Source organism: Phascolarctos cinereus, unplaced genomic scaffold, assembly GCF_003287225.1.
Source record: "Phascolarctos cinereus isolate Bilbo 61053 unplaced genomic scaffold, phaCin_HiC Scaffold_2;HRSCAF=192, whole genome shotgun sequence".
In the NCBI taxonomy this organism is placed as follows: domain Eukaryota; kingdom Metazoa; phylum Chordata; class Mammalia; order Diprotodontia; family Phascolarctidae; genus Phascolarctos; species Phascolarctos cinereus.
Window position 1 is genome coordinate 136,527,565 of NW_027555625.1, and position 23,417 is coordinate 136,550,981.

Consider the following 23,417-nt stretch of genomic DNA (forward strand, 5'->3'; position numbering starts at 1 on the left):
AAAGAACCTTCAAGGCAGCATTTTGTTCTACCAGATAATAATGCTTTCTTGAGTTAAGCATGGTGATGCAATAGCTTTTGTTATTTTGGGGATTACTTGGGGCTTCCCGTGTCCAATCCATACCAGTTCTTTTTTTGAAGAAAGTATTTATGATGTGAGGCACAAAACTTTTATATAATATATTTTCCTGAACCGTGCATTTTCATATATTTTGTCCCAGCTTTGCCTTTCCCTGTCCCCCCAACCCAACACTATGCATTTAAATGACTGAATATCAGCTATCTACAATCAATATAGATTGATTTAATTTGGAGGGTCTTCTCAAGTTTTTCATTGTGTTTCTCTACTACTTTCTCCTCAAAGAGCAACTGATGTTGCATAAGCTACTGTTTTTTCAAGGCCATCTTTTTGCAAATATTTATCAATAGTACTACTATAAGTGATGACCAGATGCCCCCCATGAAATCATACTTCTTGGACACTTTCTAGTATATGACAAAACCACTCCACCACCTCTTTTCTTTGCCTGGCTAAGGAGTAACTGTGAGCCTGTCTTCAAATTAACTGCAACTTTCTTCTTTTTAACCGTATATATCCAATGTGTATCTTGTGCCAGCAGATGATGACCATTTTTATGTTTTTCTCCAAATTTTCAAATCCTGTCCAATTTCTGCTTCATCTCTTCTCTCCTGATTTGGCATACTGTGTTGCTCACCATAAAGGAGGACAGTGATTAAAAACAGAATGCTGGACCTGATAGACCATGTGGATCTGGTGCATCACGTTCACATCACTCTCGTATTTGAGGGAAGGTGTCTAGTCTAGTTTGGAGAAAGCTTCCTATATGTGATGGGCCTTATTTTATTGTTGTCCAGTCACTTCAGCTGTGTCTGACTCTTCATGATCCCATTTGGGGTTTTCTTGGTAGAGATACCAGAGTGGTTTGCCATTTCCTTCTCCAGCTCATTTTGCAGATGAGGAAATTGACGCAAACAGGGTTAAGTGACTTGCCCAGAGACACGCAGCTAATAAATGTCTGCGGCTAGGTTTGAACCCAGGAAGATTCATCTTCCTGACTCTAGGACCAGCACTCTATTCACTGCACCACCCAGCTGCCCTGATGGGACTTAAGGAGCTTCTTTAATGAATAAAAAAAGAAATCCCTGTGAAGCAAGTTAGGATGAAGTTCTTGAATATGAAGGTACTACTGGTAATTCCCTACCTCTGCAAGTTCAGAGGGCAAAATTTACTTCTCAGGACCATCAGGCAGATTCCTAATGACTATCTGGTGTGGTCTGATCTGGCTTGATGTGATCTGTCCTGTGGAGAGAAGACAATGGGAACTTAATACTAAACAATTCTCCTCCCCACAGATAAAATTGCTTTATCTGGACCTGAGCATATGAGGATGGATAGTGACTACATGCTATATCTGACTAAGCCACCAGATGGTGCTCTAAGCCCTGAGCTGTCAGCTTAAGTAACTATGTATGGCAAGCAGAATACAGCAGCTTCAAGTCCCAGGCCCTTTTCATTCATTCCTTGTATTCAGAGATGGGATCTACTTGGTCTTCATGTCTCCTCAGCCTTTTCCCATTTCAGTATTTTCCTGGATTGTTGTCTGAGGGTATGATTAATCTCATTACAATTATTATTATTTTTTTAATTAGCCTCTATCCCACAGAATCCCATTTTTCCCCATGGTTTTGGTTTTTTTTTAGCGTGACCCAGGCAGACTACTCAGTTTACATATAGGTTAAAATTTATATACTCAAACAAATTTAAAGTAACAAAGTACTACTCCAAGAACTGCTAGGAAAACTGAAAAGCAGTTTGGCAGGAAATTAGATTTTGACCAACATCTTATACCATACACCAAAATAAATTCAAAATGAAAATGTGACCTGATTATAAAAAGGTCACACTGTTTAGAAAAAAACCCAGAAGATAACAAAATGTGGTATCTTTAACAACGGTGTCTAGGGGAGAATTATTAACTAATCAAGGGATAAAGGAGGCTATACAATGTGATAAACTAGATAATTCTTAAAAAGCTTTTACATGAATAAAATAAGTGAAGACAAAATTAGAAAAGATTCAGTGGGAAAATATTTGCATCATGTATCCCTGAAAAAAATTTTGATATTCAGAATATAAAGGACATGGTCACAAATAAGTAACCACCAAGAGCTGTTCCCTAATCAGTAAACGATCAAAGGATATGATTGGTTTCCAAAATAAGAATTGCAAATTGCTAATAATGAGATAAAACAGCTGTAAGGTTTTATCTCACACCATGCAAATTGGCAAAGATGGGAATACTCAGTATTGTAGGTCTGTGGAAAGACAAGCATTATTGATATATTATGAAGTAGTCCAACCATTTTAAATTATAGTTTTCAATAATGCAAGGAAAGTGACTAAATTGTCCAGATTCTTGGAGCCATTGATCCATCTACTAGATGAATATTCTAAGGAAGTCAAGGATAGAAACAAAGTTCTAATATATGCCAAAACATTCATCCTTTGAACCAGAAACAAAGTGGATGCCCATTAATTGGAGAAGGGTGATGCAACTAGAGTATGGAACTGTAATGGAATATTCACAGGTGTTAAAAAATGATATGTATGTAGAATTTGGAGAAATGTGGGAAAAGTTTCAAACTGATCTAGAGTAAAATAAAGAAATGTGAAGAGCAACATACACAATGTCAGAGTTATTGAAAAATCCGTGCAGGTCCAAGAGTACAGATAATGCAGACAATGAAACATCTCTCTCTCATCTCATCAGGGCCTACTCAAAGGTGGGGGGGTTACTAGGATAGACTATTATGTACATTGTCAGATACAGTCATCATATCATATATTTGCTTGTTTTCTTTTGTCACAAAGAGGGGTTCCCTTGGCATGGGGTTAGCGAAAAATGATTTCTATAAAGACAAAAGGAATCCGTAAAACAAAAAAAAATTGAAATTGTTAATAGTAGCCCTAAAATAATCTCTCCCCATCTTCTGTGCATTACCTCATCCATTTCCTTTTATAGCACCAAAGATGTAATTCACCCAAAACCCAAGGTGGCAGGGAATCACACTCAATCTTTTCTTTTGTTCTTTTAGCTCACACAGTGTTTGCGCACACACTCTACTGCTTCTATAGGGATCCCCTTTCCAAATTCACAGCACTCACTAGAGTGTCTTTGTGGGCTGGCCAGCCTGTTTTTATGGACAGATAGACAGATAGATGTATCGCTCAATCGATCGATAAAGATAAAGCATTTATTAACTGCTTAATGTATGCCAAACACTGTAGTAAGTGCTGGGGATACATAAGCCAGAAAAGACAGTGCCTATCCTTATGAAACTTACAGTCTAACGGAGAAAGAAAGTGCAGAAAAGGGAGCTGGAAAACAGGGTGGAAAAAGAGAAAGACAAAGTACTGCTTTCCAATGTAATATTCCTACCACAGCCTACAAACCTCTGACAGTGAGGCCTTTTGTTAGCCCTCCTTGACACTGTTCAGTTCTGAAATTTTGTGTGTTTTGAGTGCCCAGTGATTTGGTCAGTGCAGAGAAAACATGTGTCATTTATACAGTTAGAGGCTGTCAAAGGGAGTGTTATACCCGCATCCCTGGGGCACATCTTCTTGGTCTGTGGTTTCTGGGAGTAGCATAGTTTCAGGGCTAGAACGTCACATTCAGTTCCATCAGACTTTTCACATGGACTTCCGGGAATTGCTTTGAATTCAAATGACCTAATTCAATTAGTCATTGAATTAGTCATTTTTAGACTGTTATGTAGTGCAGTGGATAGAGCAAAGTTGGAGCTGGGGTCGGGAAGACCCAAGACACTAGTTGTGTGACCAAGGGCAAGGCATTTAGCTTCTCAATGCCTCAGTTTCCTCATCTGTAAAATGGGGATAATAATGACACCCACCTTCTAGGGTAATTTTGAGGGTAAAATGAAATAGTATTTGTAAAGTGTTTTGCAAACCTTCAAGTGCCATATAAATGCTACCTACTGTTGTTGTTATCATTGTAGTTAAATCTGACCTCAGATACTTATTAGCTGTGTGACCTTGGGCAAGTCACTTATCCTCTAGTTTCCTCAATGATAAAATGGGAATAATAACAGTCCCTACCTCACAGAATGGTGAGGATCAAATGCGATCGTATTTGTAAGGTGCTTAACACAATAGCTGGCACTTAGTTAAGCATTACATAAATGCTTGTTTCCCTCTATCATTGTCATAATTCATACTTATTAATACTATTTTGGAATATATTATTGATATTTTGCAGTAATATTATTAGTAGTATTGGTTAATAGTACTATTACTATTTTGGAAGAGGGGCATGCAATTTATGTGGCATTGCAGTATGTTGTGGCTTGCCTCGGGGAGCAGCCATGAAGCACCCTCTTCTCTTGTTATTTTGGAGCATTTTCACTTCTACAATGGTTGTGAAGCTATTGGTCTTAAATGCTACCCTCTGTGGCACGGAGAGATGCAGTGCCTTAATGATAACAAGGATGGATCTGAACATATAGCATCAGGATGCAGTTATCTCTCTTATTCCTTGCCACAGAAGTAGTCCCTACAAAAACTATAACATCCATTTTATAGATGAGGAAGCTAAGGCTGAGAGAGCTTTGGGGACTCATTCAAGGTCACACAGATAGTGAGAGATGGGATTTAAACTGAAGCCTTGAAAAAACAATAACAAAATTCATCTGGAAGAACAAAAAGTCCAGAATATCAAGGGAACTAGTGAAAAGAAATGCAAGGGAAGGTGGCCTATTTGTACCAGATCTTAAATTGTATTATAAAGCAGCAATCATCAAAACTACCTGGTACTGGTTAAGAAATAGAATGGTAGATCAGTGGAATAGGTTAGGTATGCAAGATACAACAGTCAATGACTATACCAATCTACTATTTGATAAATCCAAAGACTCCAGCTTCTGGGATAAGAAATCACAATTTAACAAAAACTGCTGGGAAAACTGGAAAAATATATGCAGAAACTGGGCATAGACCAACATCTTACACCCTATACCAAGGTAAAGTCTGAATGGGTACAGGATTTAGATACAAAGACTGATACTATAAGCAAACTAGAAGAGCAGGGAATAGTTTACCTTTCATATCTATGGAGAAGGGAAGAATTTATGACCAAACAAGAAATAGAGAACATTATGAAATGCAAAATGATAATTTTTGATTACATTAAATTGAAAAGTTTTTTGCACAAATAAAGCCAATGCATTGAGGATTAGGAGAGACGCAGAAAACTGGGAAAGAATTATTACAACCAGTGTCTCTGATAAAGGCCTCATTTCTAAGATATATAGAGAATTTAGTCAAATTTATAAGACTACAAGTCATTCCCCAATTGAAAAATGGTGAAAGGATATGAACAGGCAGTTTTCAGAGGAAGAAAATAAAGATATCTATGGTCACGTGAAAAAATGTTCTAAATCACTATTGATTAAAGAAATGCAAATCAAAACAGCTCTGAAGTACCACATCACACCTATCAGATTGGCTAACATGACAAAACAGGGCAATGATAAATGTTGGAGAAGATGTGGGAAAATTGGAACACTAATGCGTTGTTGGTGGAGTTGTGAAATGATCCAGCCATTTTGGAGAGCAATTTGGAACTGTGCCCAAAGGGCTATAAAATTGTGCGTACCCTTTGACCCAGCAATATCATTGCTAGGTCTGTATCCTGAAGAGATCATGCAAATGGGAAGAAGACCTACATGTACAAAGATATTTTTAACAGCTCTTTCTGTTGTGGCAAAGAATTGGAAATTGAGGGGATGCCCATCAATTGGGGAATGGCTGAACAAGTTGTAGTATATGAATGTCATGGGATACTATTGTGCTATAAGAAATGATGAGCAGGCAGACTTCAAAAAAAACCTGGAAAGACTTATATATACTGATGCAGAGTGAAATGAACAGAACCAGGAGAATATTGTACACGGTAACAGCCACATCATACGATGACTGACTTTGATAGACTTAGCTGTTTTCAGCAATGCAGGGATGTAAGACAACTCCAAAGACTCATGATGGAAAATGCTATTTACATCCAGAGAAAGAACTATGGAGTCTGAATGCAGATGGAAGCATACTATTTGCTCTCCTTTTCCTTTGTTGTTTTGTTTTATTGCTTCATTCTCATGGTTCCTCCCCTTAGTTCTAATTGTTCTTTACATCATGACTAATGGGAAAATATGCTTAATATGAATGTATAAAGTAGAGCCTATATCAGAATGCACGCCACCTTGGGGGTGGCAGAGAGAAGTAGGAGGGAAAATTTTGAAACCCAAAATCTTATGGAAGTGAATGTTGAAAACTAAAAATAATTAATTATGGGCAAAATAAACTGAAGCCTTTCTGATTCTAAATTCCACATTCTTCTCACAGTTCTGAGCTCCCTCCTCCACATGCTTTAGAATCAAGCTTCACTTGTGGGTCAAGGGAAAGACGGAAGAGAGTGGTTAATAATGTAATGGGGTTTTAATAGTGTATGAAGATCTAAAAATTTAGGTCTGGAGAGACCTAGTAAAGCCAAAATGATTGAAACAAGTTAAGGAGTCACTACAGCTTTTATGTCCTCTCAGGAGGTGATGAGGAGGGGACACAGTGAAGGATAGAATGAGTAGAAAATACTATTCCTTCAATTCCAAAGGATAGGACCTCTGAATCTCAAAGTCTCCACCCATTCCCACAGGGTTGAGACGCTTATTTGTTATTTGCCTGGTCCTACTTACTCTTCTTTTATTCTCCCAGCTAGGATTGATGGAGATATTCTGGGCTTCATATGCTTTTTCTCAGTATTTTAACTGTAACACAGTGCCACCGTGATCGTGGAAGGCTATATTTTTACTGCCATCTCTAACATACAGTATTGCTGGGTAATTATACGTGCTTTCCATCTGAAAAGAGGAAAGCATTTTATAAACATTAACTCATTAATTCATGTAACACCCTTGTAGGAAGAAGTAGCAGGTTGCAGCTCTATATTACCATGCACCTTTGGTGTAATTAAGCTGCACCACAGACTCTGATAAATATATGACAGTGCTAATGAAGATGCCAAACATCAGCTACTAGGGTGGTTTCACTCACTTGTGGGTCTGGTTTAGTGAGGCTGTTGGGTATTTCACCCATTTGGAATATATTTCCCTAACCCTAAGCTGAAAATGTTGGATAGGCTAGGGCTTAGAACAGATTCTGCTCTCTTCTCTTCTTTCTAATTCAGTCTCTTGATTTGATTCAGATCTGAGCCTACTTTGTCCTATACTCAGTGGCCATAGACCTGGAGAAATCCTCTTTCTCAAATGAGATAATATTTTTAAAGCACTTAGCACCAGTGCCTGACGCATAGTAGGTGCTTAATAAATGCTTGTCCCCTTGTCCATCCCTCCCTTTCTCCTTTCTGTGCATCAGTGCTGAAGAATCTGAAAACCACCATATGATTACAGAGGTGAAAGGAACCTCAAGGCCAAGTCAGAGATGATGAATTTGATAAAGGAGGTCTGGAATCATTAAAAAGAACAATTTGAAAATGAAAGCTGCAGGAGGCTGTTTGCTATCTGTGTTTATTGTCATGAGAACCTCTCCCTTTGGTAAGATAGGAAAATATGTGACTAGCTCCTTTCTATAATTCCTAGATAATGCTTTTAAAAATTCCTTCTTACCTAACGGTTTATTTTGGTTGTTGGTGTTTTTTTTTTTTTGCCCATCCTAAACAATTGAATGAAAATTACCCTGAATCTAACATGAGTCAATTTTTAAAAGCGGTTTGATAGTTGAACTAGATTTGGAGGAATGATGAATATAGATTATTAAAAAGTGACATATTCATAGCTTTACATGTGAACAGCTGTGAAATAAGAGTGGAGCTGGGGAAAAGCCCCTAGGGTCAGAACTAGGGGAGATGAGGATTTTGTGGGGAAACTCTGGGCAGGGAGAGCAGCCTGGAGGAATCTAGAATTGGAAAGGGAAGGATCATAGAATATACTGGTCTCTTTGTCAGTCTGAGACCTTGATAGAGGAAGAGATGTAAACACCCGCTATAAAGGTAGTCACTGTGATCTGCCCAGGGGAAATTTGTTTGATATAACCCAACCAGTAGTAGGGAACAGCCAGGTGGTACAATGGAAAGAGTGCCAAGCCTTCCTGAGTTCAAATCCAGCTTCAGACACTTACTAGCTGTGTGACCCTGGGCAAGTCATTTAACCTTGTTTGCCTCAGTTTTCTCATCTGTAAAATGATCTGGAGAAGGAAATGGGAAAGTACTATAGCATCTTTGCCAAGAAAACCCAGATTGGAGTCACAGAGAGTCAGACATGACTGAAACAACAATAACAAACCGGTAATTAGAGGAGGTAGATGGTAAGAGTGTTCAGGGACCAGAACATCAACATCTGTAGATGGAGTATGAGGGAGCATATGTTTTGAAACTCAAAGGATTACTATTTTATGGAGCCAGAGAAATAACTGTCTTTCTCCATGCTTATTACCTGTGAGTCAGGGTGGGAAAGAGTGGGAAAGAGGACTTCCTTAGGTCAAAGGCCAATGACTATAAGGACAAGGGAAGCCTAGACTTGCAACCCAGTAAAATTAGGGAAACTGTAGGAGTGGTATCTGTTTTATATCTGCTATTTCCAAACCTTTTGCTAAGGGTTGGAAAAGCATATTCCAGAAGAGTGAAATAACTGCCAGATAGCTTTAACAGATCAACTCCACAACTTTGTAAGCTAGAGCTAGTGCAATGATTAAGAAAAAGACCTGTCAAAAGGAGCTGATGTGAGGAAGAGCCACTGTTCTGTCTGGCGTGGAGGAACAGCTCTCTGATGACCATTTAAAGTTTTTCTTCTCCATGTCATTCCCACTCACCCTGAGTGTCCCCCAGAGCCCTAACCTGTATTCTCTTTTTACTCTCTCTATCTCATCTGGTGATGTCAGCTCCCATGGATTTATTTGTCATCCTTTTCCAGATGATTCCAAGATACACACACATATACATATATATCTATTCCAAGATACATATATGTTATGTGTATATATGTTTATATATTATGTGTGTGTGTGTGTGTGTGTGTGTATATATATATATGTATATATATATATATATATATATATATATATATATATATATATATATATATATATATAGAGAGAGAGAGAGAGAGAGAGAGAGAGAGAGAGACAGAGACAGAGACAGAGAGAGAGGGAGAGAAATCTTTATGTATCTATGTTTAGACCTAGTCTCTCACTTAAGTTGTAGTCACTTATCACCATCTGCTTCTTGGATATCTCAAACTGCGTGTCCTGTAAGCATCTCAAACTCAACATGTAAAACAGAACTTACTATCTTATTCCCTGATCCCTCCCCCTCTTCTAAATTTCTCAATTCCTTTTGAGGTCAGCACCATCCTTCCAGTAACCCAAGCCCACAGTCTTGGTGTAATCCTTGACTTCTCATCTCAATCACCTCACCTATCCAGTCCAATGGCACATCTTATCATTTCTGTCTTCACAACATCTCTCTTACATGTCCTCTTTTCTCCCTCACACATAGTCACAACCCTCATCACCTCTCACTTGGATTACTGCAGTAGCCTTGTGGTTGGTCTCAATGCTTCAAATCACTCTCCATTCTAATCCATATCCCACACAGTCACCAAAGTAATTTTTCTAAAGCATAATTCCAACTATGTCATACCCTCCTTATCATCCTTTCTTGCTTATTGAGCTACAGTGGCTCCCTATTACCTCCAGGATTAAATGTAAACCCCATTTGTTTGCCATTTAAAGCTCCTCATCATCTGTCTTTTTCTTCCCTTTCCAGTTCTGTACTTTAATCCTTTCTGGCTAAGTTGGCCTACTTTCTTTTCCTCTAATGTGATACCCCATCTCCCACCTCCACACTTTTTCGCCATCTGTCTGAAGTGCCTGGAATACTCCCTCATCTCTGCCTCTTGGCTTCTGTAGCCTTTTTCAAGCCTCAGATCAAGCTCTTCTTTCTGCAGGAGGCTACCCTTCATCTACTCTGTATATATCTTGTCTGTAATTTACCTGTTGCCTATTTACCTGGTTATTTACCTGATGTCTTCCTCATTAGAATATGAACTTCTTGAGGGTAAGAACTGTTTTTCCTTCTCTTTGTATCCTTTGTGCTTAGCCCACTATATAGTAAATGCTTAATAAATGTTGACTGATTGATTAACTAAACTTCTCTTTTAATTTATTTTATCCATGTTCTCCATAATATCCATAGGTGTAAAACTTTAGTGAAACCTGAAGGAAGGTCATGCACCATCATCAGGGAGGAGGGCAGGGAAGAAGAAAGAATGGCTGTGTTTCTTCCTGAACCTGAGCTGAGTGACAGGGAATCCAGAAAGTAACAGAGAGGTGGTCTTCTCAGAAGACTCAGGGTACCAGTAAGCCAACTCCCAGGGCTTTCTTGCAGGCACAAGTGTGGCCTCCCCTGCCACGAGGTCATTAGTTATCATGAGCCCCATGGTATTACAGAAGGAACCCTAATTTTATGGGCCTGAAGTTTCAACAGTTTGGGAATAAATCATATTTAAGGTTCATCTTCTTTAGTTTGTTTCCTTTTTTGATTTTCTGTTGTCTTTAGCTATAACCTATTTAAATCAAAGCGGAAACATAACCCAATGACATTTCTTCACTGGTAATTTAATACGTTGATATAATGAGTTCATCTGAGAGACTTCATTAAAAACAGTGAGGTGCCTGGGTACCAAATCTGAGCTGTTTTTAATCACAGAATTATAGTAATTAGATGAAGCCCAAGATTTCCCTACAGCAGAAAAAGCTCCCAGGGTTAAATATGCATTTTCAGCTTAGTCTCCTAATAACTGTATATTGTTCTAAATTATAGTTGATAGAGTCCTTAAGCCAAGTAAAAGTTTGGAGAGAATTTTAAGTGTCACATTAAAAAAAAAAAAGGAAACAAACTATTTGAAATACTGAACTGTCTGTGTAGGAGGCACATCTCTTAAGTAATAGTAAGTGAATTTGCCATGGGGAACCAGAGCGTGTGGTGTGTTGAAGGTGTAGAAAAATACACTGGAGGCTGTCATATAATGAAGCTTTCTGGAGAGCCAAGAAGGACTTACTTAGAGATTCTTGGTGTACATGAGTGACAGTGGTAATCACAAACATCATTATGAACATGGCATGCCAGACTAGCTCATTTCCTTTTCTATCAAGATTATTGTCAATATTCTGTAAACAGATATAAACTAGGTTTCAGTCAAGTGTTTGCCAGCTTGTCTATGCAATCCCTGAATTGCATGAACATGATGGAAAAATATGAGCTAAGTGATAATATAGTTAGGTAGATTTGAAACAAGCCGAATGATTGGAGCCAACGAGTAGTCCTTAATGGGTGATGTCAAGTCAGAGGCAAGTTTCTGGTATAGGGCCCCAGGGATTTTTCCTTAGGGCTGGATTGGTCACCATCTTCATGAAAGATTTAAAGACATAGATGGCGTATTTATCAAAGTTATGGATGACATGAAGCTATGTCAATAATAATATTCAATATTGCATATTGGATAATAGTCATAATCCCAAGCAATCTTGACAGGGTAGATTTTATTAAGATAAAGTTTAATGGGGATAATAGATGAGCATAAATCCATGATGGAAGAGGTGTGGTTAAACTTGTTTGGAAGACTTTCAGTGAAATTTAGATGGCTATTTGTCAGGGATATAATAGAGAGGATATTCCTGTTCAGGAATGGATTAAACTCGATGATCTCTTTTCTTGGAGGTTCTGCATTGTCCTAGGGCTTGATTCAATCAATACAATGCCATCCATAAATAGGAACATCTAGAGAACTTCCTCATTCACAGAGAATCTTTCCTAGATTTGGACTCTGCTGTATCTTTTCCATCACAGAAGCAAATACCTTTGTTAAGTGTACATATTTCCACTTTATGCTACACCTGATGTTTCTCATTGGTGGTTATTGAGCAAGGTTAGATTTCACTGTGGTAGTTCCTTTATTCTTTATAGAGAAAAATTCATTAAAATGACTTTTGTAAATCTTTTTTGTTTTCCTTCTGTTTGTTTTCTTCCTCCCGTTTTCATCGGATGATTTTGCTGTTATTTTTAGACGGTCAACAAACTGTAGTTTGGTTGTTGGTTTTCTAAATGTGAGAATGTTTTCCAAAGACCAGTGGTGAATATATTGGTAGAGGATCTGATTCTTATCAATCGTGACATTCTTAGCATAAACAAACCCAGAATAATTTAGGAAGTTGCAGGAGAATGGGGTTCATAGGTACTCCTTGGAGATACAAAGAAATGAGTTGGAATGAATTTTTTCATTTTCTACCTTAAAAGTTAGAGGAAATAGCTTTTTATGGGGACATTTGGTCATCATTTATTGCTGCTCTAGTAAGAAGTATTTCTTTACCACCATGAAAATAAAAAAATCTTACTCATCAGCTTTGATTACTGAGGACAAAGTGGTAGAGAAATTCTAAGAACTTGGTAAATTTCTCCAGATTAAATTAACATATACTATGATACTTGGTGACTTCAGTGCAAAGGTGGAATAAGGTAAAGATAGGAAGAAATGTATAGGAACATATGAATCAGGAAAAAAGAATGAATGAGAGAGGTCAAAGAGTTGTAGATTACACAGAAGCCTCATGCTTCTGTCATGAATATTTTCTTTTTAAAAATTGGTAGGTGTTGTAAAGGGAGAACAGCAAATAATAGCCTAAAGAATGAAATAGATTGCATTTTAGCAGATAAGAAAAGATTTGTTATTATTGTGAGGATCCCTGAGTCAGTCTGTGTACAGTCAACCAGCTCATCCAAACTAAAATCAGAATTTGTAAAAGATGAAATGAAAGAATAATAATGAGAAAAAATATTGAGTGCAGTTAAAACAGTTTACTGAAAATAAAAAATAGGAAATGGACAACAGAACTGACATTGACCCTAATAAGAATTTTATCCATGTTTAACCACTGTAAATTAATTTTCAGAAGGAGACCAAAAGAGCTCCGAAAGTGCCTGAATCAGAAAATGGTTGACATATTTTCTGAATGGAAAGAGATGGCTGCCAAAAGTTGTATTAAAATATAGACTTTTCTACAAAATCTTATAATGAAGGATGATGGATAATTGTGAATCATACCGTCTCATAAAGCAGAGAGAAACAGAGGAGGTTAAAACTAATCTAAAGTAAATTTGTCAACATATCCAACTACATATGGTGCATAATCATAAAATATCAACATCTATGATACACCCATTAAGCCATTGCCCCAAAATGTATTCTGTAGAATCTTGACATGTCAGACAGTCTAAAGAGGGGCTGTGGAATGGAATGATGCTAACATTATTTTCCCTTATGAAACATTAAGTTAAAAAGAATGTTTAACATGTCTATTACGTAAGACAGTTTTTCCATATTAAAGTGTTCTTAATTTCCCAATTTTGTTACAAAATTTCTCTGATTTTCCCCCTTATTGCAGGGGATTTTGTGCTGCCAAACTGGTTCCATGGCCAATTTGTTTGGGAAAAACTGTAACATGTTATGCATTAATGTGTGTGTGTGTGTGTGTGTGTGTGTTTGTGTGATAGGGGTAAAGTGTCCCCTATTCTTCCTCAGCCACCAGGCAAAAGAAGAAATAACATCCTTTCTCTGGAGTATTTTATTTTTATGATAAACATTTTTTCTTCTTTGGGAAGGTGAGAGGATAAAAAGAGTGAAGAAGAAGAGGAGACCCACACATGGGGAGAATAGAAAAGAGTGAGAGAGGGGTGTTAGTAACAGTGCAGAACAGAAAGAAGGAGAGGGAGTAAAAAGATGACGGGATGAAGAAGAGATTAGTTTGTAGAATGAGTTGGATTTAAAATAAATTTGGAGTTGAGGTGCAAAGCATTTATTTAAGAAAATATTTGTTTTAGTGAGAGGCTCTGTGATATGCCAGTGTATCTGTAACGAGCAGCTGGAACACAGAGCTCCTGCAGGAAGCCTGGAGCTGAGCTCTGCTTGGGTTTTTCTTAGCCTGTGACAGGATGGTTGGGGGTTTTTTTCTCCCATTTTCCTCCTCTCAGAATTTTCTCACCCCCTCCTGCCAATCAACACACTTGATTACCATGCTCCACGAGAAATTTTCTTTTCTATTGTCAGAAAGCGAGTTAGGTTGGTCAGATGAAGATCAGTTCTTCCCACCCTCTCAACATAAAGAAATTTAAATATATCAGCATCCATACTTCATACTCCGCCTTCTTACCATTCTAATACTTGGAGTTGAATGCACGTTCCTTATTCTGTCTCCACCCTGCCTCCCTTACCTCATCAGGATATTTGGGAATGATTCAGAGCTCACTTTGAGCTGCTGCCTAGAATGAGAGAAAACACTGTATGGATTGTGTCATGGGATAGTGAATTTCCTGTTACTTAGAGGTGTTTAAACAAAGACTGGACAGTCATGTGTTAGGGATGTTGTGGAGAGAATTTCTAGCCAGGTATGGGTTGGACTTAAATAATCTTGAGGTCTCTTCTAGTTATGAAATTCTATGATCTTATGCATCTGGACTAATTGGGGGCATGTAGGTGTGAAATTAATGAATCTGAATGGGATTTGGCCTATTCACTTTGCTGTAACTGCTCCGGTTTTGGCAGAATCCTGGAAGGCCCTTTTGAAGGCTGCAGTATTGCAAGAATGTGTAGTTCCGCTAAGTAATGTTGGTCTTTCTCATTTGTCTCTCTTTCCAGGTCTTCCTTTATCATCTGCACTACACTGAGAAGGCTAGGATGAGAGATAATGGAAGGACCAGGAGATGTTGCTTTGCTAATTGCATCAGCCTCACAGCCCAGCCAGAGCCAAAGTGGAAAGGGTCTGTCTTGCTGTGCCTGAAGGGAAGAAATTGAATGATTTATGGGTGATAGATGAAAGTAGCTCATGCATCTCCAGACATGTGTTCCCTGTGATCTAGCCCAGGGGAATCCTCCTGTGGGGACCCTGGCATTCTGGGATGCCCCAAGGCGGGGGTTGCTTGTATTGAACGCATGGCAGGTCCTTGAATGACGATGCTACGCCGGGGACTGCTTGCCTGGATTTCTCGGGTGGTCCTTTTGCTTCTGTTTCTGTGCTGTGCTGTCTCAGTCCTCTACATGTTAGCATGTACCCCGAAAGGTGATGAGGAACAAATGGCATTGCCCAGGGCAAATAGCCCCACGGGGAAAGCAGGCTACCAAGCTATTCTTCAGGAGCAGGAAGAACAACATCGCAGCTACATCAGCAGCCTGAAGAAACAAATCGCCCAGCTGAAGGACGAGCTTCAGGAAAGAAGTGAGCAGCTGAAGAATGCACAGTACCGCTCCAGTGATGCAGGGGTGCATCCTGAGAAAAACCAGGCCAACCTTCTGGAGTTCCTCCACTCCCAAGTGGACAAGGCCGAGGTGCACGCTGGCGTGAAGCTGGCAACGGAGTATGCGGCCGTTCCTTTCGACAGCTTCACCTTGCAAAAGGTGTATCAGCTGGAGATGGGCCTCACCCGCCACCCAGAGGAGAAGCCTGTGAGGAAGGATAAGAGGGATGAGTTGGTCGAAGCTATTGAGCTGGCCCTTGAAACTCTGAACCACCCTGAGGAGGAGAGCAACTCAAATCACCACCCTTATGCAGCTTCTGATTTTATTGAAGGTTGGTCTGTTTGCAATGGGGAGTCGGAGGAGTGGGTGCAGGAGGGGAGGTGGTTTGCCGTCCAAGCAGGTGGGAACTGTGGAAGGCTGGCAAGAGCAGCTTGTGGGCATAGCTTATAGAAAGTTTTATGTGAGATTCACCAAAGGTACAGTCTGGTTTTTATTTTTCATCAACATCTGTTTGCACTTAACTTTCTCTTGGAGACCAGTCATCTAGTTGACAGTTTAATTGTTTCTTGGCAAGAAGACGCAAGACTTGCTTTAGTTGTTATTTTTTAAATAACTAAACAAAAAACTCTGAAATGCAAGTATACACCAGGATGGGCAGACATTTATGACTTTGTCCCCTTTCACAGATAATTCTCCTGGGGACCGGGTCTGATTTTGATTAAACTATCTGCATGTGCCTAGTTATCACATTAGAGTTTCATGGGGGTCTGGCCAATAGAATCCCATCTTTAGAGTATGTTGGGAGCTCCCCTGGCTGGGCCTTTGTTATAGTAGAAATTTGTGACAGAAACAGCCCAGTGGGTCCTTCTGTAACCACAAAAGGTTGTTTTGTTCCTGAGGGTGAAGAATAAAAAGGGAAAGTAGCTTTCCATGCTCACTTAGAATCCGCCATCAATCAATAAACATTTATTAAGCACCTACTGTGCGCCAGGCACTATGCTAGGCACTGAGGATACAAAAAGAAGCAAAATATATCTTTGGCCTCAAGGAACTTACAATCTAATGGGGGAGAAAATACACAAACATATATTATGTCATCTATTTCTTATTAGGCTTCAAATTGTTCCTAGTTCAAAACCATCCAAACATTAGAAGAAAATTTGAGGTCATCTAGTTTGTCCGCTTGACTCCTGGCAATACACCATTCAGGTGGCCCCATAAAGAAAGCTATAAATGACCCAACCTCAGGGCCCTCTTTGGTTATGTATTTTGGTATCGCCGATCTGAAGGCCAAGAAGTTGTTTGTGATATCTAACTCAAATTGTCCTGCCGCAGTGTCCTCTTTAGAAATAGAACAGCTGCTTTTCATCCAAATTTAAATTACGTGCCTTCACATGTTCAAGGATTTTGTATTGTTCATTCATTCATCAAATAGAACAAGTACCTGCTGGGTACACAATTAATTACTCGATGGGGTTCATCAAAATGTTGAGTCACAAATGGGAATGACTTCAGTGTTGTCACCCAAGTGAGACATCTATGAGCAAATGATAACATGGGTAATTTCATTATTATTTCCTCATGAAAAGGTTGCACTTCAGAGTTTTTTTTAATGAAGATTAGACTATTTAGATGATTTATAATCAGTTTCACCTCCCTGTAAGGGAAGCAGGTTCTTTTGGAGGCTACGTTAGCCAACGGTATTCAGCAAAACCCTATGCCAAAGGCTGTTAACCTGGAGTCCATGAACTTGTTTTGCTTTTTAAATATTTTGATAACAGGGTTTAAATAGAATTGATTTCCTTTGTAGTCTTATTATTTTAATTTATGCATTTAAAGACATTATTCGGAGAAGGGGATCCATATGCTTCACTAGACTGCTAAAGGGAAGGAAGGAAAGAAGAAAACGAACATTTATTAACATTTACTATATGCCAAGCACTATGCTATGTGCTTTCCAAATATCATATTATTTGATCCTCACAACCGCCCTAGGAGGTAGGTGCTATTAATATTCCCACTTAACAATTGAGGAAACTGAGGCAGATAGAGGTGAAGTGATGTATCCACGGTCACACAGCTAGTGAATGTGTAGGGTTAATTTTGAACTCAGGTCTTTCTGACTCCAAGCCCAGCACTCTGTCCTCTGTATCCAGCTGTCTCAAAGGGGTCCATGGCATAAAAAAGGTTAAGAACCCCTGCTGTGTGGAGACATTTTCAAGTTGGGGTAGTCTGACTCATGTTGGCAGGAAATTCTGAATGAAAGCTGTGAGCCTCGGGGCTTGCTGGCACAGTGCTGTCTAGATGGAGGTTCATTGTGGAGAGGAGAGTTCGCCAAACAGTTACTGGAAGATATTTTAAATGGGAAGAATTGAAACCTTAGCATGAATGTGGGAGTTGTGATATAGTGGACAGAATACTAGATGAAGTGTTAGGGTGCCTTGGTTTGATTTTAAGGGCACAAGGACCATCCTTTGGTCCCCAAGTAAAGACAGGTTCTCTAACTTCTTTCCAAGCCTGAAAATGCTTTAGTAGGAGCCAAAGCTAAAAGTTACATAGGACAACTAGGTGGTGTAGTAGATAGAGTGCTGGACCTACAGTAAGGAAGATTCATCTCCATGAATTCAAATCCAGTCTCAGACACTTCCTAGCTGTGTGACTTTGGACAAGTCACTTAACCTTGCTTGCTTCGGTTTCCTCATCTTGTAAAATGAACCGGATAAGGAAATGGTAAACCATTCCATTATCTTTGCCAAGAAAACCCCAATTGGGGGTCAGGAAGAGTTAGATATGTCTAAACAACAACTGAACAACAACAAAATTCAGGTACTCTAGGTAAGGTAACACACTGACGGACCTGTTAACCGAGGTGTGAGTGACAGACCTCAGAGATTTTCTTGAGGCCAGGTTTTAGGAGAGAAAGAAGGGAGAAGAGAATTGTAGATCTCTGAGCACCTATGATGGGTCAGAAAGCAGGGTTGAGGTACCAACAGTGAGAGGAGAGAGAATTTCAGAGAACGGAAGACAAACTTCAAAGACTTCACGATTTTGGCCGTGATATGCAGCACTTGGGGAACCTTCGGCGTGGAAGGTTTTATTTAAACAGCGCATGTTTTGTTTTGTTTTGTTTTTACTCACTAAAGCAACTACAGTTTCAGGGACAGAGTAAAGGATGGAAAGGGGTTTAAGAGCTAAAAACCTTTGTTCTTTGGCCACTCTTTGTATCTCCAATGCTTACCACAGTGCCTGGCACATAGTAGGTGCTTAATAAATGTCAGTTGATTGATTGATGAAAGTCAGTAACCTTAGAACATCTGCTGTTTCGTTATATAGTGAGCAAAAGGATATTCCCAGGGAGAGTATAACCACCTTGAGGATGGAGAGACTGTTTTCCATTACTTTGTATTCCCCATGCTACCTTGAATGGGGCTGTAAATGCCAATTGAATAAATTATTGGAAACACCAACTTCACCAAAACATTCTATAGGAAATATTCTTCTAAAGGCTTTAAGGTTGACAGAGTTCCTTACAAACATCACTTTTGTGAGATCAAGTTCAGGCAACTGGGATTGTATTCCCAAATTCATTTGTAGGTTAGTTGTTTGGGCAGCTAGGTGGCACAGAAGAGAGAGAGAGCCGGGACTGGAGTTAGGAAAACTCATCTTCCTGAATTCAAATCTAGCTTCAGACACTTCCTGGCTCTGTGATCCTGGGCAAGCCACTTAACCCTGTTTGCCTCAGTTTCCTCATTGGTAATATGAGCTAGAGAAGGAAATGGCAAGCCACTGAAATGACTGAATGATAACTCAGAGCTCTTTCCCTATAAAAGGAATGTTAAAAGAGGTGACGAGGTTCTCAGGTGAGTCCATGATAACCATTCTAAACCACAGGGAGCCTATGATGTGGTACTGAAATGAGAAGAAAGGCTTGGGGGATGGAGAGGCATATTTATTGCTGAAGTTGCTTTAGTTCCTTCCTCTTCCCCAAGGTACAGTCCAAACAGAGTACTGAAAATTGAAACCACTTTTCTTTTTAATGTAGGCTCTGCCTCATGGACCCATTGATTACCCTGCCCACTTCCATTGCCCTGTAGATCAGTCACGTCTCTCCTCCCCTCTCCCATCCTAATCATGCATGATCCAGCATTTTTTAAGTCACAGAATTCCTGTGGTTTCACTCAGAACATAGCGAGTTCTGTTCATGGTTTGCCAAATTTGGAAGTCAATTATAGACTAACCTACCTGTGTACTGCGGCTGAAAAAAGCCCAGCATACCCACAGTTTCCTTAACCTGAGTGCTATGAATAAAGGAAAGAATAGGAACGTAAATCAGAGAAGTGGCAATAAGCTTTCTTTGGATGACATTTTAAAAGTTGTATTTCTTTTCTTTGATTTTTTTAAAAATGGAAGTAATGTTGGGAGACCGAGAGGGATGATAGCAGGAACCTAGTCACAAGACCTGGGTTTAGGTCCAAGCTCTTGCACTTAGTATTTGTGGGATGCAGGGTGCTACAGCTTAGCCTCTCTGAGCTACAGCTCCCTTATTTATGGAAGGGAATAAATTGTAGAATAAAATTGTTATGAGGAAAGTGCTTTACAAATCTTAAAGCACTATATGAAAGTGAGTTTACTAAGTAGTAGCAGTAGTAGCATATCAGCGGCAGCAGTAGGAATAGTAGTAGTAGTAGTAGTAATGGTGGTGGTGGTGATGGTGGTGGTACACTGGTAGTAGTGATAGTAGTAGAGCAGATTTAGTACTGGACTTGTAGGCAGGAAACCTGGATTTTAATACTGACTTCAACCCTTACAGGGGCTGTTTCAAACCTTTTCTTCTCCTTAAGCTTTCCACAGGACTCCCTCCTCCTACCCTCTCAGCTGAGGAACTTGACTCATATTTGACTTAAAAAAGCACCAAGAGCTCCCCATTCTTCTTGGCCCCTCATCTCAGATTATTCAGCTATCTTCTCCCATTATCTCTTATTTCACTCCAGCCTTGGATAGTCTCTGCTTGCCAAGACAAACCTCTTCATTGATCCTATGCTTTCCCATCTTTTCTAGAAGACTGTCTCACCGTCATCCCTTTTATCTAACTAATCTTCAGTATTTTCCTGTCTACTAGCTCCTTCCCTGCTGCCTAGAAACACACCCATCTATACCCTAGCCTTAAAGAACCCTCATTCGATCTGACTATTTGATTATGACTATTTCTGAGTCAGACACCTTTAGAAAACTTTCTATAATTGGCATCTCTACTTCATTTCCCCTTGTCTCTTATAAACCCTCTGCAATCTGGCCTTTGATCTCATTGTTCAACTAAAACTGTCCTCTGTAATGTCACCAATAATCTAATTGCTACATCTAATGGATTTTACCTCCATGCTTATCCTTCTTCTCTTTTGGTACATTTGACACTGTCAATCACCTTCTCTTCCTAGATTCATTTTCTCTGTAGTCTTTCAGGACACTTTTTTCTCCTCATTCTCCTATATGGTTGATCATTCCTTCTTAATCTCTGAGTTGGTCACACCCACTAACCATGGGTATTCCTCTAGGCTTTGTCCTGGGCCCTCTTCTCCTTTTTATTTATACTATCTCACTTGGTGATCTCATCACCTCCTGTGTGTTCATTTATCATCTCTCTACAGATGATTCCAAGATCTATAGTTACACCTGACATCAGAGACTTTCCTGAGGGCGCGTTTTGATCAGGGAAGAAGGGAGAAGAGAACAATAGGTCACTGAGCACCTAAAACAGATCAGAGAGCAGAGGAGGAAAGAGAATTTTGGAGAATATAAGATAAACTTCAATAACGTCATAATTTTGGCCACGGTCTACGATAGACGGGCAACTTTCATCATGGAAGGTTCTATTTACAATAGCTCATGTTTTGTTTCATTTTGTTTTTCCCACTGGAGTAACCACAATTTCAGGGATAGATGAACAGAAAGGTGAGAGCTAAAAACTATCCATACCCTTTGCATCCTGTCTTCTGAAGTTGTCACGTGTTACCATTTACCTTCTGGATATCCCAAAGTGTCCCATAGACAGCTCAAATTCAACATGTTCAAACAGAACTTATTCGGTTTTCCCCAGATCCTCCCCTCAGTTTAAGGTTTTTTTATTTTTTATTTCATTTTTCCCCGATTACATGTAAAAACAATTTTCAACATTCGTTTTAATTTTTTTAATTCACTGGCTTCTTTCAATACCCAATTCAAATCTTACCTTCGGTAGGAAGCCTTTCCCAGTCTTCCAGGTGCTAGAACTTTTCCCCTTTCAGATTACTTTCCATCTGCTCTGTAAATACCTTGCTAGTACTTACTTATTTGCCTGCTTGTATCCCGTGTAAGAATGCAAGCCCCTTGAGGACAAAAATTGTTTGTCTTAGTCTTTGTGTCCTCTGTGCTTAGTACCTTCTAAGCTTTTAGTTAGAACTTGTTGTTTGAGTGACTTACGAAGTCAGCAGTATTCAAACCCAGGTCTCTCTTGATTTGAGTTACTGTTTTCCATTCTTTCTGCCTTGCCATGCTGCCTCTAAAATAAATGTTTCTGGGAAGAGGTGCTGGGTGATGGTTCAATTAGTCATGTTCACTTCTGTGAAATGACTTGCATATTTGTGAGGCCAACAATTATATCCCTATGAGACTTTCCCAATCCTCCTATGTTGGTGCCAACTGAGGCTTGTTAGCCCTGTATAGGTGAGGTAAGCTTGAATAGCAGATGGCTCCAGAAAGCCTGGAAGTGAGCAAGCATCTTTTCCTACTGCTCCATGCTCCATGCTCCATTGCCCTCTAGCCTCTTCTTCCATGACCATAACCTGGTGAATTGGTTCTTCTCCTTGGCTCTTTGCACCAACAAATCCCCTCCTGTACCATACTGATTGCATTCTGGCTGAAAATTTTAGCTGGGACTTGGTAAACAAGCTACTCGGTTTCCTCCTTAGTAACTCTCACTTAGTACTATACTTTCCCCATCTTCACTGCGATTGAACTTCCTGGTCAGACTATAGCTCATATCTGAAGCATCCTGTCTCCCTCTGAACCCCAACCCCAGCCAAAAGCAGCAGCCAGAGTAAATAATGACAGGAATGAAAGACATTTTCAACCTAAAATCAATGTGGAATTTCGGGAAATGAACTTGTAAATGTCTGAGTGATATCAATAATCACAAAGAACATAAAAGCTTATATATTATAGGAGGATGCTCACCATCTTTTGTTATGTCCTTAGAGTCAGCCAATCAGAAAACAAGCATATATTAGGCACTTACTCTGTGCTAGGTCCAGGAAGAATACAAAAAAAGGCAAAAATGATTACTGCCATTGACAAATTCACATTTCTAACTGGAGACTCAACATATAAATAACTAGTTACATACAAGATATATATGCAGGATGGATGGAGATAATCTCAGGCAAGGCATTAGAAGCAAGTGAGACCAGAAAAGGCATGAAGAAGATGGCACTTGAAAAAACTCAATGGTATAGGTGAGGGGAAAGAGCATTCCAGGTAGGAAGCATAGCCAGTGCAGAGGTGCAGAGATGGTAAATAGAGAGTCATGTTCAAGGAACAGTAAATAGGTCAGTGTAGCTTCATTATAGATTTCATGGAGGAGAGTAAAGTGTTGGAAGACTGTAAAGGTGAGAATGGGCCAGGTTATGGGGAGCCAATCAGAAGAGTTTGTATTTAGACAAAGAGATAGATTAAATACTAGACAAATAAATAGATTAAATAAAATAGATTAAGTACTTACTATGTGCCAGGCACTGTATGCGTATCTATATCTATATCTATATCTATATCTATATCTATATCTATATCTATATCTATATCTATATCTATATCTATATCTATATCTATATCTATATCTATATCTATATCTATATCTATATCTATATCTATATCTATATCTATATCTATATCTATATCTATGTCTATGTCTATGTCTATATCTATATCTATATCTGTGTGTATACACACATACATATATACATATATACATATATATATGTATATATGTATGTATAT

The 23,417-nt window shown here is 39.1% G+C and overlaps 1 protein-coding gene across 12 annotated transcripts in view; it reads left to right on the forward strand.

Moving 5' to 3' along the window:
- CSGALNACT1 (chondroitin sulfate N-acetylgalactosaminyltransferase 1) overlaps nucleotides 1–23,417 on the forward strand; it is a 402,593-nt gene that overhangs the window by 292,350 nt on the left and 86,826 nt on the right. For all 12 annotated transcript variants that reach the window (XM_020969596.2, XM_078149613.1, XM_020969598.2 and 9 more), the window contains one exon: nucleotides 14,793–15,720. In XM_020969596.2, coding sequence (XP_020825255.1) covers nucleotides 15,102–15,720 — 619 coding nt within the window. In that variant the 5' untranslated portion in view covers nucleotides 14,793–15,101. The remainder of the gene's footprint in view (nucleotides 1–14,792; nucleotides 15,721–23,417) is intronic.